Below are 17,313 nucleotides of genomic sequence, written 5' to 3' on the forward strand. Positions count from 1 at the left end.
TAGGTAAAAAAATTTGCAGTTCCATTTTGAACCAGCACTTGAATTAATCTCTTTAAAGATTCAACTGTTCTACAAGCCTTCAGTAGGAAGTTCTTCAATAAATGCAACTCTGACAGACTGGAGCAATTACAAAACTTTTGTTTCTTTTTATCATTTCTAATGAAGCAAAGTCAAACTTTCTAACTTAGATCACCTTTTATCTTTATCTTCCATAAGAACGTTTGGTACATACTATCTTCGCATACTACTATAAGCTTGGTTCATTTAACAGCATGTTTACCTGACTGCATCCTTTCAAGAAATGAAAGTACTTTTCTGGACCCAAATCATTTATGCCTTCATTACAGAAAGTTACTGTGAAATTGATCTTTTACAATGCAAATACACGTACAGTACAAATGTTCATCCTTGATATCTTGCAATGCACCTTTTTTCAACAAGATAGATATAAATACATAGCATGGACAATAAAGGGAAATTACTCTTATAATATGCACTTTATTTTTTTTCTATAAGTACACTATTTGTTTCCATCATAAAAAATTGTACATTTACATAAATGTTTTTCATAGGCATTAAAACCAAGGTAGACCAAGGTAAGTGTATATGAATGTGCAGAGTTCTACATATTTCAAATATACAATGAGGGATGTGTATCCGAGATCTACATTGCTAAATTTGTATCCTGAATATTAAAGAAGTGACAATGTTGCTCCTACTTCATTTAAATACCAACATAGCCATATCAATGCAGTCATTTCATTTAAGACTGCAAATTTTTCAATAAAAAATACCCCAGCAAAAAATGTATAATATTTTTATGTATCTTTCGTTCATATGTCCATTTATGTTACTTGAACACTGTGTGATTATCTTAAAGAGTTATCTTTTTCTTGTCATTTGTTGATCCTGATTGGCACACTTCTATTGCACTCCTACTGATCTCCTTAAGTTTGTGTAATAATTAAAACTAATACCCTTATCATCCTTTCTTTCCATTTAAAACTATCACATCCATGTTCTTTAGAATATTTGTTAATTAATATATCCATTCCATTTTGCCTGAACTCTAAACAATCCTCTTAATAGTGAAATTGCTTTCCCTCAGGTTGTGCATTTTCCATTGATGTGTCATGAGTTTTCCATTTTCTGTTGTTCTCTTTCCTCTTGGGTACTTTGTCCTTCTTCTGGTGGACCATGACTGCTGTCTCGTCCCTGCCCCTCCTCTTCCAATTGCCCATGCCCCTCTGGGCTTTCCTCCACTCTTTCACTCCCTGAATCTGGGTTGCTGTTTGTATCCATCTCTGCATTAACTGCCTCCAACTCACTAAGTATGGCTGTAGCCTCTGCCAAGGTATCCTGAAGCAAAATCAATATTCTAGCATCAAAGTTAAAAATGGCAGTTAAAACCCTTCTGTTGAAATCACACAAGAGATCAAATTTAACTCTGTGTTTCATAGTATTTTTCTTTTAAGATCTGATTTGGTGATAAAACTGTACAGACTAAAAGAAAAGGAATTCAGACTATCAAAATAAAGACAAAAATAAAACAAGTTGAAAGTGGAGGTAGATACTGTCTACAAGTAAATTTTTGTAGTGTTATGAGTGTTATGTATTTTAATTTGTATTGTGTGTTGGCTTTTGTGCATATATATATATATATATATATATATATATATATATATATATATATATATATATATATATATATATAATTCATATTGTGTGATTGACTTGTATGACATTTTTAATAACTAATGTCATCATGTAAAGTAATTTTTTTTAACCAAGGTCAGAATGCTAGATATAGCCTTGATTCTATTTTAGAATTTTCAAGAAATGAATTTTGTTTACCGCTGGATGAAATTTCATTTAAAATTACTGTTATACTGGTTCTTTTTTTTTTATAGTAGGGTTGTTATAACAAGTTCTATATCTTCACATCAGTCTTAGTCGAATCAAATTTATTTGTGCTTCAGTTAATATTTGAGAGCATTTATTTATTTAGATTATGCATTGGAATGAAAAGATGCCCTTTGACTTTAGGACTTAATCGCTATTTTGAGATTATTGTGAATTCATTTAGAGACATTTTGGATTATATCATTGTGATACATCAAGACTGTTAGCACATCAACACTACTGAATGCCACACCACCAATTCTCTTTACTTTTGGCCTTGTGACAGAACTTTTAGAACTACTGGGGATTTAATTCACAATAGTGTAAGTTCTGTTTAAATTTTCACTTTGCATCGTATGGAAATAAATTCTTGATTGAATTTTACAAAACAATTGGTTTTGGCTCTTTTCTGTTACTTAGTTAAAGACCATAGAGTCATAAAAGTAGCAATGTATAATATCAATTACTGTACATGACAGTATACCTCTATAATTTTCTTTAGTTTAGCTGGTCAGTACCTTTTAATTTATCAATAAGTGCATCTAATTGAGATTGATGAACCAGGTTCAATTCCTAACTGCTGTTATAAGTTATTACATTTAGGGGTCCTGAAGAAAGAATGGGTTTCAACTGCTCTGCAGTGAGTCAGGGTGACATTGAAGTATGAACGTCTAAGTAGTGTGGATCAGTATAACAGTTAAGGTACATTAAACCAATAACTAACCAGCCTAGACTTTTTAGTTTAACACTATGTGTCTGACTGCGAGACTGATGATATGGGTTTGATTACCAATAAGGACAGATTTTTTATCCAGTTGTGTTATATATAAATCCAGCAACTTACTACTCCTGAGAGATATTAAAAAACAATAAATTTGAATTACCTGGCCCTTTTTTGTGAATGCATGTTCTTCTGAAGAGATGGAGGCTATTCCTGAAGAATGGTCACTGTGGTTTCAATGATTCATAGAATGGAATTAACGAATATCTGACCTTGTGTGTTTTATGTTATATGTTTAAGACAAGAAATTATTATTGGGGTAAATTACATGAGGTTTAAGCTAATCATAATTATTATACACAATGCACATTAAACTAGAAGGGTTAGTGCCCTTTCATTTATATAGGGGGAGCTCTCCACTTTGGGGGTGCATGGTCTCTCCATATGATCACACTGAATAAAGCTAGTCTCATTCAACCAGACTCTTGCATGACTTCATGACATTTATATTGAGCAAGAGTCTGGGAACGATCTGTACAAATAAATATTACTGTTAGGTGTCACTCATTTCTTTTACCTTGCTTCTTTTTTTTTGTCTGAAGAAAAATCAATAAAACACATTGCATAATCCATCAACACTATCTTTGCAATATATTTTAACATAATTGTTATGTACTGCAGAAATGGTAGATTGGCTCAAAGTGGGAGATTCATGTGCCTTTATGTACTCTATCAGGGTATGATAATTTGCATGATTTTTGTATGTCAATACCGATTACACCTAACAGCTGCACAGGTCTGCTGTCAAATAATGCAATGGCAGATCTGGGGATTTGCAGTAGGACTTGACATAAAAGTGAATACAGATGGCAGTTATTTCTGGCATACTGATCGATTTTGATACAAACTGTCATCCAAAGAACCCCTACTACAGATGTTAGACTATTCAGTTTAAGTCGGAAAGTTAGCATTTGGAGTTGAATTCTTACATCTGTAGCCAACACGATAATAATGTATGCCAACAGCAAAAGTAGATGGACACAACAAAGTAAATAACTTTATATTTCTAATGTTAAGTCCATGTTTGATGATGTATGATAAGCCAACCCCAAATTTTCAAATCTGACCATTGCCATCAACATTACAAAACACATTACCCCATGTGCTTATTCATATGTACATTTCCCAAAGGACATAAATCTCCTTTAATTCCTAATTTGTAACTAAAATTTCAAGCTTTCCTAACTTATAAAATTTCCAAACTTTTCCCAGGCTTTCTTGAAAACAGAAAATTTTCCTGACTTTGTCCTGAACCATTAACAAAATGTCAAAATTGTGTATTTTAGTGATCTAAGCTTTCATTATGAATGCTGACAAACCAATCAGTGACTTGACCAGATTTTTGGTAAGGTTTTTTTCAAGTGTAACAATCACTTCTATGGACCTCAACTGGATTATCACTTGAGGATGGTCTCACAGTCATGTGCAAATCTGGTTGAATGAAGGATATCTGAAAGTTTTCTTTGAGACTGATTTAATTCATTAAGTTACCAAGACATGAGACATGCAGAGTTCTCTCTGAGACTGATCTAATTCATTAAGTTACCAAGACATGAGACATGCAGAGTTCTCTTTGAGACTGATCTAATCCAATAAGTTACCAAGACATGAGACATGCAGAGTTCTCTCTGAAACTGATCTACTTCGTATAGTTACCAAGACATCAGAGATGCAGAGTTCTCTCTGAGACTGAGCTAATCCATTAAGTTACCAAGACATAAGACATGCAGTTCTCTCTGAGATAGATTTATGCTAAGTGCTACTGAGACAGATGTAATAATTACCTGTGCACTGACAGTCCTCTGAAAGGACTTCCTACTGGAGTCTTCATTAGAGAGAGTGGTTGCTGTACTTGAGCTCCAGTAGCTGTACTCTGACATCTGAAATAGGACACCATTTCAATAACAAATACAGCAAGTATGTTTCTGATTATACAGAGAGGGGATTAGAAATGCATATATATACCTGAAAGTCTATTTAACTATCAATTGTCCAGACTGAAATGTTTATATGATAAAAGTAACACATTCTCTTTTATATCTAGAAAAGAATCGATTATGCTTTCTGTACAATATTTGTAATACGTTTTTTTGGCAAAACTGTATAAAGAACTTCTATAAGAAACAAAGGAATAAAAATGTCATTATGACTAGGAAGGTTTGTATTTATGGCATGTATCCAAAAACCACTGAGACAGCTCATTTTTCTATCTGCATTACTCTTCTACTTGCTACTGCCATTTCAAACACACACAAATAAGAGGTGAGACTTACCTTTTTCTTGAGCCAGTTGACTGCCCACTGCCATTTTGACTTGGTTTGTTGGAGGTAGTCTTTGACAACTGGACACTTGTTGGCCAGATTGACTAAGAACTTGATGCATCCATATGATCTCTTGCTGTCCTGCACATGGTTCAATCTTACAACAGCTGGGAAAAAGAAAATAGTGAGGATTATCATCATGCAAAATTGACAAATCTGATAAATTGTCCTCTCAGCTTGGGGAACAATAATTGGGGTATATTCTCTTTAATAGTCTATGGTATTTTCTTTTCAATACTCTGTGTTATATTCCTTTTAAAAGTCTACAGTTTGTTCATGATATCCAGGGACAAAGTTTGTTTTTCTTTTGGTTTAGACCCTGTCAATTTCACATAAAGCTGCATCTACCTGTAGTGTAAGCCTTAATCTAATTAGCTTTGTAATATCACTTCACAGTAAAAGTAATCAGATATTCCACACTCAATTAGAACTGATACACACCAACAGTTGGTTTATGTTATACATTCACTAGAGTTTATGTTCCATGGGAAAAATACTCTCAGGGCAGTCTTTACTCCCCTTCCTAGCTGTACTGATGTCTTGTATTTAATAAATAGTGTAGAATGCCTTCTGCAGTTATTCTTCAATAACAAATAACATTACATAGCCTTAGCTCAAATCAAACCTTCACACTGTAACTCATGGATGGAAAGACCATTTGGAACCGGAATTATATGACACCTTATAATCAACAACAGATGTGCTATTCACATTTATTACCAGTGTATTGATATTAAAAACACCGTACTAAATTTGTAGGTGGATTTAAGGCAGATTTCAGATGGGATTTTTAAGTGCTTTCTGCCTAAACCAAATTGCTCACTTAGATGAATTTTAAGTGGAATTCAGCTGGATTCAGGGAGGAGCTTTAGGCAAAATATGCAAATTAGTTGTCCTAATATTCTGCTTGAATAGTAAGATTTCCGCCTGAAATAAAAATCCACCTGAAATCCTGTAAAAAAAATTCCAGGCAGACTTTAGGCAGATTTCAGATGTGTTTCCTAAGCATTTTCTGCCTAACCATAAACTTAAAGAAGCTTAGGTGAATCTCAAGCAGATTCGTTGTAGTAAGATTCTGCTTAAACAACAAATTCCATCTAAGATTTCCACCTGAAATAAAATTCTACCTGGAAAAAAACCCACCTGAAATTTCCACCCGAAATAAATATCCGCCTAAGGTTTCTGTCTAAAAAAAAAGCTGCCTAAAATGTCTACATAAATATCATCCAATAAATAATCTGCTTCAGATTTCTATTAAACTGCCAAATGATTCTTAGACATTATTGGGAATCAATGATAAAAATTCACAATAATTTTTTTAATGGATCATAAATTTTATTTTGACAGACATTATCAAATAAGATTTAGGTTTTTCTTGTCCTCATTTTCTTTTCTTGCATAAAACCTAATCCATGATGGCATCATTCAAGTCTTTTTCATTTCTCTGAAAGTCTGTTGAGATTTCACAAATATTGACCAAAACTTTCATTGAAATGTTGGCAAGATCTCACTAACATTTCACTGAAATAACTGTGAGATTTCGAAAAACTTCTGACCAAAACTTTCACCAAAATTCTGGTGAGGTTTCACAAAAATTTTGGCCAAAACTTTCACTTAACTTTTGGTGAGATCCCTAACATTTCCCTGAAAGTTTTGTGAAAATTTACTAAAACTTTGGTGAGATTTCACTAAAGTTTTGATCATTACATAGTATTTTACTGAAGTTTCAGTAATTTTTCAGACATTTCAAAAGGTTTCAACTAAATAATGGATATAAATTAAACAGGATTTTATTAACCAAGGTGATATTTCAGTGTACATGAAACAAAATTATACTGATGTTTAGTGTTGTTCCGATTATTGATTATAATCGATCATCAGTTGGTTGATCAAACTGATATGATAATTGATTGTGAAACTCCATAATCGATTGTGTGTTGAGAGAGACTACTTATTTTTAATTGCATGCAAAACACAAAGGTTAATAAAACTCCTGTATAAATGGTAAGCTAACTTGGGCTTAAAATCCACTAAAGTTCTGAATTATTTATTCCCTTTACAACTTACAAATATAAAACCATACCATATTTCTTAGATGCAAACCTTCATAATTAGAAACATGGTCATAATCAAGCTGTTAAATTGTCAAGTTAATAAATTCAAACAAATTCTGATGATTGGCTTCAGTTTAAATGTAAAGCCATTTGTAGTATTTGCAAATAATGACAAACAAGAAAACCATGTCCTTCTATACTTTGAATTATAGACACATCACATGAATGAAATGGTTTTGTGGGATTGCAACAGTATTGCAATTACATATGACTAATCAACCATAAAAATTTGCTAACATTTAAGTTGGAAAACCAAAAATAATACAATTAAATGTTTTTACTGTTTTTATCAGGTAAAAGTGTACATGTCATTAAAAAAGAATACTCCTGCAAATTTATTAATAGTTTGAACTCTTGAGCAAAGATATAACTGTATAACAAACAAAAACTAAATTTGCTCTTAGTAACCAATTATAATCAATCATCAGATGGTTCAGTGAAAACATTTATTGATTATGAAATTCTGACCGATTCCCATCACTACAGATGTTGTAATTATATGACATCCAAGGCAAGAGATATGGTTAGTAATAATAACAATAATATAAATAAAAAAGACCTTACTTAGAGAAGGTAACTCAAATAGTTACAGAACTAATCTACCTTGAATTATTCTATCTGTTATCAGTTTGGGTCCCTCCTGTGATCTAAGTGAGGTGCCCGTCAAAAAGAAAAATCTAATCTGCTGAGAAAACTTTGGTGCACTGATGAAATACAGAAATATATTTTCAAGATGATGAAAGACTAGCAAATTATTAATATTTCTCCTTCTGCATGTTCCTACCCCTAATGAAGATCACCTACTTATCATACATCTACTGCAAACTTTGTGTTCAAAGCAAAGTACAAAACTCCCTTGATAAATTGAGCCCTTATACCTTGCAAACCTGTCATAATGTCGGGTCAGTCATGGATATTATTTCTTTTACTAGAAAGTACCCCAAAAACTGAACCTTATTTACTGAAAATGAAGAAAATCATGAGTAAAATTGGTAACTGAAACCTTGATATATTGTTTGTTTTATCATCTAAAATGGTTGAGATGACCTGGAAATATGAATCAACATTATGAAACTATCAATATTTAATAAGTCATGTATTTTGTTAAAAATTGCTTTCCAAAAAACATCTTAGAACACAGTAAATAATAGCATTCAACAAAATATTGTTCAATGAAAATGGCACTAGCACCTTGTCAAGGCAGCAGTTTTATAAATAAATACCAATTTAAGTTTTCTAATCAAGTGAAATTTGCATATTAGTTGTATCTTTTAGTTTTGGTTTAAGTGCAACGATCATAAATACAATGTGCCCTGTTGTATTCAAACGTGAAATATATCAATCTATCAAAACAACTATGTCTGCAAGTGTTTCTATGAGAACCTAATTAAGTGCCGATGATGTTTTGATACCTGATTACCACGTTAATTCTGTTTTTTGTATCAAATAAAGGGGGTGGAGTACATGAAAAGTTAAAAGACAAGCAAATCCAACCTGCATAAGAGCTAGCGGCCCTGGTCGAGTGTCAGGTCTACTCATTTCAAGTGATCAGTCGAACACTGTTACAACATTTCTGGTGAACGTAATATAATTAAACTACCTTAAATTAGCAAACTTATTCACAAATGTGATCAAAAATTGAAAAACAATTAGGCAAAAAGAATACTTGATGAAATAAAATTATGGTTCACACCTAAGTTTTATTAATGAGAAGCTTGTTTCAGAGTTTGATGAAAACTTGTAATACCTGAACTGGTACTTGGAAAATTCCTCACAGTTGAGAAGAAGTTTCACTATTACTCTACTTGCAATGAAATCATGACATCATTACTAATAGAACAATACAAAAATGAGGATGCTCGCATAGTGGGGTGGTCGGAAGTGTGTTTAAGTAATGTGACTGGGTAAGTATGCTTTCTCCTTTGAATACATTCCCCAATCACATTACATTAGGAGAATAAATCGTAGGTGGAGGGGTAGGTAAGCATCCTACCCTACCTCGGGTATCCTTCCAGGGAAGAATGGCTGAATTCCCCATGGGAACGATAACCCGTTCTCCTAACTACATAAGCAACACATCTTGGGGTCACTTGACCTGTGACCCTAACATACAGTTAAAAAGATTATTATTGAAATCTTACCTACAAAAAATTCACCAGCCAATTGAGTGAAGCGAACAGGCTGTGTTGATTGATTGATCCAGTTGGGTCTGGTGGCCATCTTTGCTGCCACCACTGGACCCACAAGATTCCAGGTTGCCTCTGAGATGCCAAATCTCTGAAATGGAGGCTTGAGAAGGTTGGCTCTGCCTGCCAGCCAAGAGCTTCAATTATATCTCAGGTTGGAATGTTGCATTCGAATGAGAGGCTCACAGAGATTGCTACAAAACTTTGGGGCAGTAACATACATGAAGCTACTCTGATCTGGTGAGATGTCAAAGTACACCAGGCAAATGACCCACTTCAGCCCTGAAGAATGGGCTTTAAGGGAGATATCCTGTGTTCTGTCTCACACCAAAAGGAAGAAGCATTTGTGCCTGCCATGGCTTGTCTCTGTACACTTTTAAGTTAGTGCTTGAAAGTGCGAACAGGATCTTGCATTGCTGCTGTTCTTGACCTGGCTATGGAGGACAGAAAGCAAGTGATGACTGCTTGACTACCGCCAGTCAGTAACCTATTTTAGGCTATGAAGCCCAATGGTGTCATGCGAACCACAGAACCCTCTGATCTGATCTGAAGGGAATTCGGGTCGACATAAAGGGAAAGTTCTCTTTGCCTGCATGCAGAAGCTAAAGCTATCAGAAAACAAGATCTGTATAGTGACTTTAGCGCAGATTCGGATTTGTTAAGAACTCCATACCCAGATGGCGCTTTAGATCTGACCATGTGTTTTTGTAGGATGCTGCCCAGGTACACTGTTGTTGCTGTAGATGACATTGGCCTGAACAGGGAGAATGATGCAATCCACAGTTTGAGTGAAAACACAGGGGCTGATGTTGAGGCCAAAGGAAAACTGGTAAATTAATAAATGATGTGGCGGTAAGTGAAACAAAGAAAGTTGCGAGAGATGGGGTGGGTAGGTATGTGAAAGTATGCATCTATGAGACTATTCTCGCCCTAACTGATGGACAGGCAAAATGACCTCACCGTCTCCATTTTGAATTGAGGATACTCCAGTTGATGGTGGGCCTCAACCTGCTTTTTACATTTCGAAAAAGAAACAGCCTTGAGTAAAACGCTGGGGATTGTGGCCTTTGCACAATTTCCCATGATTTTTTTTGTTGATGAGGGACCTTTTCTCCTGTTGTTTAAAGGTATCCATCTCCTGATCTGATGGTGTATTCGTGAAGAGAAAAGAGGGGATTGTTGATGAATGAAACCCAAAGCCCCTCCAAATGACCTGGATCAGCCACCCCCTCCTCTGTCTGAATGACTAGGAAGGTCCAGTGAGCTCAGAAATCGGTTTCATACTGCCACTGTACAATTAATTCCTTGATACTGATGTTGGTGCATGTGTGACTAAGGAGATTCCCTGTCTTGAGGCCATTGAAGATCCTTTCACAATGACGAGGACTGAGTGGTTCCAAACACCAGTGTGGGTTGAGCAGTGAAGTGGAGGGGCAGTTCTTGAGCTGCCTGTCACAGATCTTTCTCTATTATTCCTCCAAGGCAACACTGACCCAAACAGGGTTGTCTGGAAAGGGAGGGCATGATAAGGTAGGAGCGATGTGGATCACAAACATGCAACAGGTGATATCAAGAGTAGGCTGGCCGAAGCCATCAACGAGTTGGCCATGGTATGGTGAGCAGACCTGGTCATTGGCTCTAGCAATCCTGCCAATTGCCTCCCAAGTGTGGCTGTTACCAGGTGTATGTGACAATATTCCTAACCAGCTCTGATGACCATGGATTAGATTTGTCCACCCTAAAAAACAGATGAGTGCACTTATGAACCACTACTAGATTCTAGTCTGTCGCCATAAGTCTGTCTCTTTCCCCTCAATGAGATCTACCAATTCTTAAGAGCAGTGGTAAGGTGAGAGCATTCAGGAATATCCAATACTGGAAATAAGAAAATGTCCTAGACAGAGGGGTTTGAAAGCTAACTTTAGTCACTTCCATGGTTGATCTGAAAGAGTACCGTTGCACACACTGTGCACTGAGGCCTACTTGCAGTGCTAAAGAAAACATACCAGGTGGTACTGAGACTCAATTCAATCCTCAGTAAAACATCCCTAGTTCTCCCTTGTGGACAAGCAGTGAACATATGGAAGTCGGGCACTGCGGTAATGCTGACTGGTTTGCCTGACAATTGGTCAGCCTGGAAGCAGGTGGTATAGAAGACGGTCTGGCTATACCTGGTACTGGCTGCTACAAAGGCCTGGCTGGACAGATATATTTCTCACTGAAATCTCTGTTATAGAAAGAGCATTTCACTGACAGTATGGTTGATGGACACATCTGTTACTAAGATTCCCAAAATTGTTGGCTGTTCTGATCTGAAAGACTAGATGGCTGGTGATGGTGAAGTTCTAATATGCATTAGATCCAATGGATTGGGCGTGAATGGTGTGTGGTTGGACTGGATGCTGGCGGTATACAAATGGTCTGGCAATCATTGGTACCGGCCGCATGAAAGGCCTGGCTGAATGCACAGATTTATCACTTAAATCTCCGATATAGTAATGATAAGATGCTGATGGCATCGCTAGATGGATGGGTCTATCACTAAGATGCCCATATTAACTATTTGGCTGGACCATTTCAATGAAAAGGTCCCCATGCTGGGACGGCTGGACTGCTGGTGTTGACTGGATGGTTGGCAATGCCAGGATGGCCATTGACTGTTGGATGGATCTGGCTGCAACCCTATGTGCCTGGACTAACACCGGATGCACCTATGGCCTGGCTGAATGGACAGATTTCTCAATGAAATTTCCAGTATAGTAATGATAAGATGCTGATGGCATCGCTAGATGGATGGGTCTATCACTAAGATCCCCATAAGAACTATTTGGTTGGACCATTTCAATGAAAAGCCCACCATGCTGCGATGGCTGGACTGCTGGTGTCAGCTGGATGCTGGTGATGTCAGGACAGCCAGTAATGGTATGGCAGTATTAAGAGTTCGATCCAACAGATCTGGTATGAACCCCATGCACTTACAGGCCCGAAGGCCATGCTTGGAGATGCAGGGGGTACTTTATACCTTGTGGGCTGCCTAAAATTGGGGAATATTCCCCAATGAGTCTGTATCACCAAAATCGAACCATGGGTTAACTGCCCTGATTTATTCTGTCTTTCCTTCCCTTTAATGATAAACAGATGATCGCTGTGAATGTGCATTTTATGTGTATAGTAAACATTCCTCCTGAAACGACACAAGAGAAAATAAAGTATAGATTAACAAATTAGTATATGACTAACTAGCTAATAACATAAATTGCCAATCACTAATTACCTAAAATGGAAGCACAGACTTCCACTGACTATGTATTACAGATGCTGCATATCAGTGTGTGTGTGATTAAGATTTTTATTGTAGCTTTAACAATTTTTCAGTCATATCACTATGATGCCTGCAGGGTGGCAGTTTATAGTGATGTCTAGCACTGGGGCATCATGCTGAAGACATGTAGCATGATGTCCCACTCAGTCATATTATCCTGACACCAGGCCAACCAGTCCTAACACTAACCTCTTAATGCTGAGCGCCAAGTGAGGCAGCTGTTAGTACCATTTCTGTTAAGTCTTTGGTATGACTCAACCGGGGATCAAACCCATAACCTCCTGCATCCGAGGCAGACACTCTTACCAATAGGCCACCGGAGCGGTTGCTGCAAATCAGAAACAATGTATACGTAATACAAACAAAACAAGAATCATGTTAGACTTCCATGTTCTGAAGTTGCATATAAATCATTTAAATTGACATTCTGCTGAAATGACACAAAAAACACAAACTAAAACAGAAACTAGTAATGTGTTGAAATTACTAGGTCACCAAAACAGTCGTAACTGAGAGATCAGTTAAAGTGTCATAACAGAAACCTATGTCCCTGCTATAAACTTATGCACAATGCTTAGGTAATAATTAAGCCATAATTCCATCAGAATAGCATGAATATGAATAAACTAAGCATAAATATCAAGCAGCACCTAATAATTTCACTAATATAAGCTCTATAAAGGATGGAGTAAGCAAATAAAATCAAAGGTATGCTAACTCATAATGACCTTCTATAAGGTCAATGATAGTGTGGTGGGACAGTGGTCTTACAATATGAAGTCCCGTCAAGTGACAAATCACTCAAAAATTGGCAGATATTGTAAAATAAAGCATACAACCTGCAGGAAATCAATAAACCCACATAATCCAAAATGAATGTTGGATTGCTCATAGGAACATAAAAAGGGTTAGATTGTCAGAAGATAAATTGTATGACATGCAGTCTGAAAAGCAGCAAAACTAAAAAACTGCCAACACCTGGTGGTATCAAGGAGAGGTAATGGGCAGGAGTTATTGCCCTTTGTCTATTGATATAGATAGTGAAAGGATTTTTCGTTAGTTGGGCTGGATTCATGAGGAAGAAGGCTAATATTCCTAATGTAATGTGATTGAGGAATGTATTTGAAGGAGAGACGGGTTGATACATGAACATGTTCAACAAGTCAAATGAAATGAACTGACCTGACACATGAAAGTGTTCAAAAAGTTAAAATAAATGAGTTGTCTTGACACATGACTGTTAAACTAGTCAAATGAAATGAGTTGACTTGGCACATGGCTGTTCAATTAATCACATGAAATGAGAGACTTGACAAATGACTGACCTTTAGCTCTTACAAAGGTAGGATTTATGTGCCTTTTAACTTGTAAAAACTTCTAACTATATTACTTGATTTGATACAAATGATATAATTACATGAAAATACAAAGCAGGTCTACATGGGGTACTTGAAAAGTTTTGAATATTTGGTTATAAAAAATTTTGTGTAAAATTTTTAATGATGACTGAAAAAAATAACACTATAAAATGATCAGCAGTTTTATGTTCGGCACACCGGACACCTCAAGATAAGTGTGTGTGACAAGTAAAATTTAGGACCCCTACAGTATTTGACAACTGATATCAAGGCCTACATGGTTTATGTTTAGGGATATAATTCTCTGCATATCCGACAATTTCGTCATTTTTAAGATGGCCATGAATCCATGGAAAATAACAAACATTCCATAAAACTGTTGTTTGCAACTCAAGTGCCAGAAGTGGCTGCTGTGAAGGAAGCAACTGAGGAAGATCTAAATATACAGCAGAAAATATTTCTATTTTCATGAGTATTAATTCATTAGCCATTTATTCATCTGAAGCTCAGAAGGTTTGTGCAAGTTGGCACCCACATTTGTTGACGGCTGATCCAAAACACAATCAGGTTGAAATCACCAAATACTACTCCACACATATGAAAAGAACGAGTAGAGATGTTTGAAAGAAATTTTCACACTGATGAAATGTAGATTTACTCTTTTGAATCAGACTCAAGAGAAAATAACAAATCTGACATCAAAGAAAACAAGCAGAGACATATTGCTGCCAAAGTTTGTGTTGTAGTTGTTGTAGGGTTTAACGCCATTTCTCAGCACACAATAGGCTATACATGGTCAGTATTAATGGTGGAGGAAGAACCCGGGAAAACCCCGGAAAGAACCACCGACCCACGAGAAGCTACTAGCAAGCTTTCTCACATACCCACATTAGCCAAATCCAAGACTCGAACCCATGCAGACAGAGGGGAGATGGCAGTGATCCGTAACGAAGATTTCTTTAGACCACTCGGAAAGGTTGTGTAACACTACTGAACCACCAGACAATGTACCAATACTCAAGGTATCCTTTTACTCCATGACACTGATTTATGGCTGAATCTTGTTATCAAGGATTTGTAGAGAAGGATTTGAAAGTGCAGTTTATGATGTATGAACATACTAACAGGTGAATATAAAATGGCACTTAGTAATTGGATAAGCAGACTGTAGAGGTGCATGGAGAGTACTCTGAAGGGATATACTGGTGTACTGTTGACCAATTAAGTGCTTTGTACTGTAGTGCATTAATATTTAGTACATTTAAATACCATTTGTACTTTAAAATTCATTGTAACAATGCCCATTCTTCTTCAAAGCAAAAATAAATAACAGCATTAATTATGTTCTCATGAAAATGCTTGCAGGCAGTGCTTGGATTGTGAATTGAAACTTTACATCTGAATACAAAACGGGACACCACATTTATGATGACTGCACTGAAACTAAGCATAAAATGAAAACTACAACATGCAAATTTCACTTTGGTGAAAGCTTAGCTGTGTAGTATTATTATTCATATCTTACAATATTTTTAACTACACAAACGATATAGAGAAAGCTAACCCGATGTTTACAGTCAGTAGAGATTAAATCTGTCTGCTGCTGAAGTCCTTAGCATGAGGACAAAAGCTTCAGGTTAGTTTTTTCTATACTGTTTGTGTATGTGACTGAAAAGTTAAAAACATTGTCAAAATATGCAAATTTCACTTTAAAAGACTATTTTCATCAACTGATATTTTGCTTTATATTATTTACAGAGAATGAGCTTTTGTTTAAAATAAAATTGAACAAAATGCATGATTTCCTATTAAAAATTGTACATTTGACATGTGACATGACAATATTGCCTTTATCACTTTTGTCATCAATTTTTTTTCACTTTCAGCACATAGGTGCCTATTGCTTTTACACTTCACTTCCTATTTAAAAGAGTGCAATCCAAACTTTACTGGATCACAAGTTATCTGGGTGTGCTAAAGAAAAGAAAATTTTGGCCAAACAAAACTTATCAGATTAGTTGGATGATTTTATCAGTGCATTTAACACATACTCGTTATATCATTGTCACGTGCCTCCTAAGGTATTATTTCTAACACCATAGAAAGATGGACAATTAAAAATTTAGATAGCTCCAAGCCTCTAGTCAGCAATGCCGATGGTCAAGGTATATAAAAGACTCAAGGTGAAAGGTATAACAATTTAATAAATATCAACATATTCAACTATTTCAAAGACAATTTCTCAACTGTAATTCTTTCGACCAATACAAACAATGACCTAATCACAGATGCCAATTACTATCCTCATATTAAATTAAAGTCTTAAGAGAGTTTGTTTCCTTTCAGTGTTGATTCTGTTACTAATCTGTCTGCCTCTTTTTTCTCTCCTTTGGTACTTCCAGTACTCTCAACTCTGTGCTCTCTTTGCACTTAAAGAACTCTCTTTCACACTTCCTTCTAGTAATATAACTCCACTTATGTCACAATAGACCTCCCATGTGTTCTCAACGTGTCTTTCTTCTCTCCAAATCACATGTGTCGCCTATCGCTCCCACCTGAAAAGCTTCCTGTGAAATTAGAAGGGAAGTATAATCTTGTCTCCATGCTCTAATCTCAGAAGAATGAACCACACTCTCATAGACCTATCATCAGAATAATGGTGAATAAATTATCAGGTCAACTCACACATTCACATCTAAATATTCCATACACGCATGGTTCTAAAATAAATGTGCTATAATAATTACAATATTATCAAGGACTTCTGATACATACATACATACATACACATACCTAATTGTTAACTTCTCGATATTGTAAACTCTCATCATCAACAATAATCATACGCATTTCCTACCCTACCAATTATAACGACACATAAAATATACTAATACCTAATTTTATGTGCCTAAGTGACAATGACTAACCCTGCATAATTCATGATCTCTCTCTATATATATCCATACATTAATAAAGCAAGAACAAAGTTCTAACACAGTTTAATAATAAATTCAGTTATGCATTATGATGCATCTTAGTAAATTACACAATCCAACAATCTACATTTGTTAATCTTACATGTCAATAATTTGCTAAACAATGAAGATTCCATTTCTAATAAATAAAAAGGTACGTAATAAAGCATCAATCTTACAAACCTAGTTAGAAGAGTAAGGCAAATTCAGGCAAAGATATATTACCTCAGAAGCCTTTTGTTCCAAATCCAAACAAGAATTTCACAAGAATTCCTTCCTGCCCTTTTTTGAGTGCACTTATGCTCTCGGAGTACATCTAACGGCTCTCAACTTCGTTGTAATCTTCTACTTACG

General features: G+C 35.7%; 1 protein-coding gene across 5 annotated transcripts in view; it reads right to left on the reverse strand.

The window, feature by feature from the left end:
- Nucleotides 1–478: 478 nt before the first annotated feature.
- Nucleotides 479–17,313, reverse strand: part of LOC149806871 (ubiquitin carboxyl-terminal hydrolase 24-like) — a 311,591-nt gene continuing 294,756 nt past the window's right edge. For all 5 annotated transcript variants that reach the window (XM_089959015.1, XM_089959005.1, XM_089958996.1 and 2 more), the window contains exons 58-60: nt 4,957–5,111; nt 4,468–4,563; nt 479–1,359 (exon numbers count right to left, since the gene is read on the reverse strand). In XM_089959015.1, coding sequence (XP_089815141.1) covers nt 1,132–1,359; nt 4,468–4,563; nt 4,957–5,111 — 479 coding nt within the window. In that variant the 3' untranslated portion in view covers nt 479–1,131. The remainder of the gene's footprint in view (nt 1,360–4,467; nt 4,564–4,956; nt 5,112–17,313) is intronic.

Source organism: Sinohyriopsis cumingii, chromosome 1 (assembly GCF_028554795.1).
Source record: "Sinohyriopsis cumingii isolate HCF-2022 chromosome 1, ASM2855479v2, whole genome shotgun sequence".
Taxonomy (NCBI): domain Eukaryota; kingdom Metazoa; phylum Mollusca; class Bivalvia; order Unionida; family Unionidae; genus Sinohyriopsis; species Sinohyriopsis cumingii.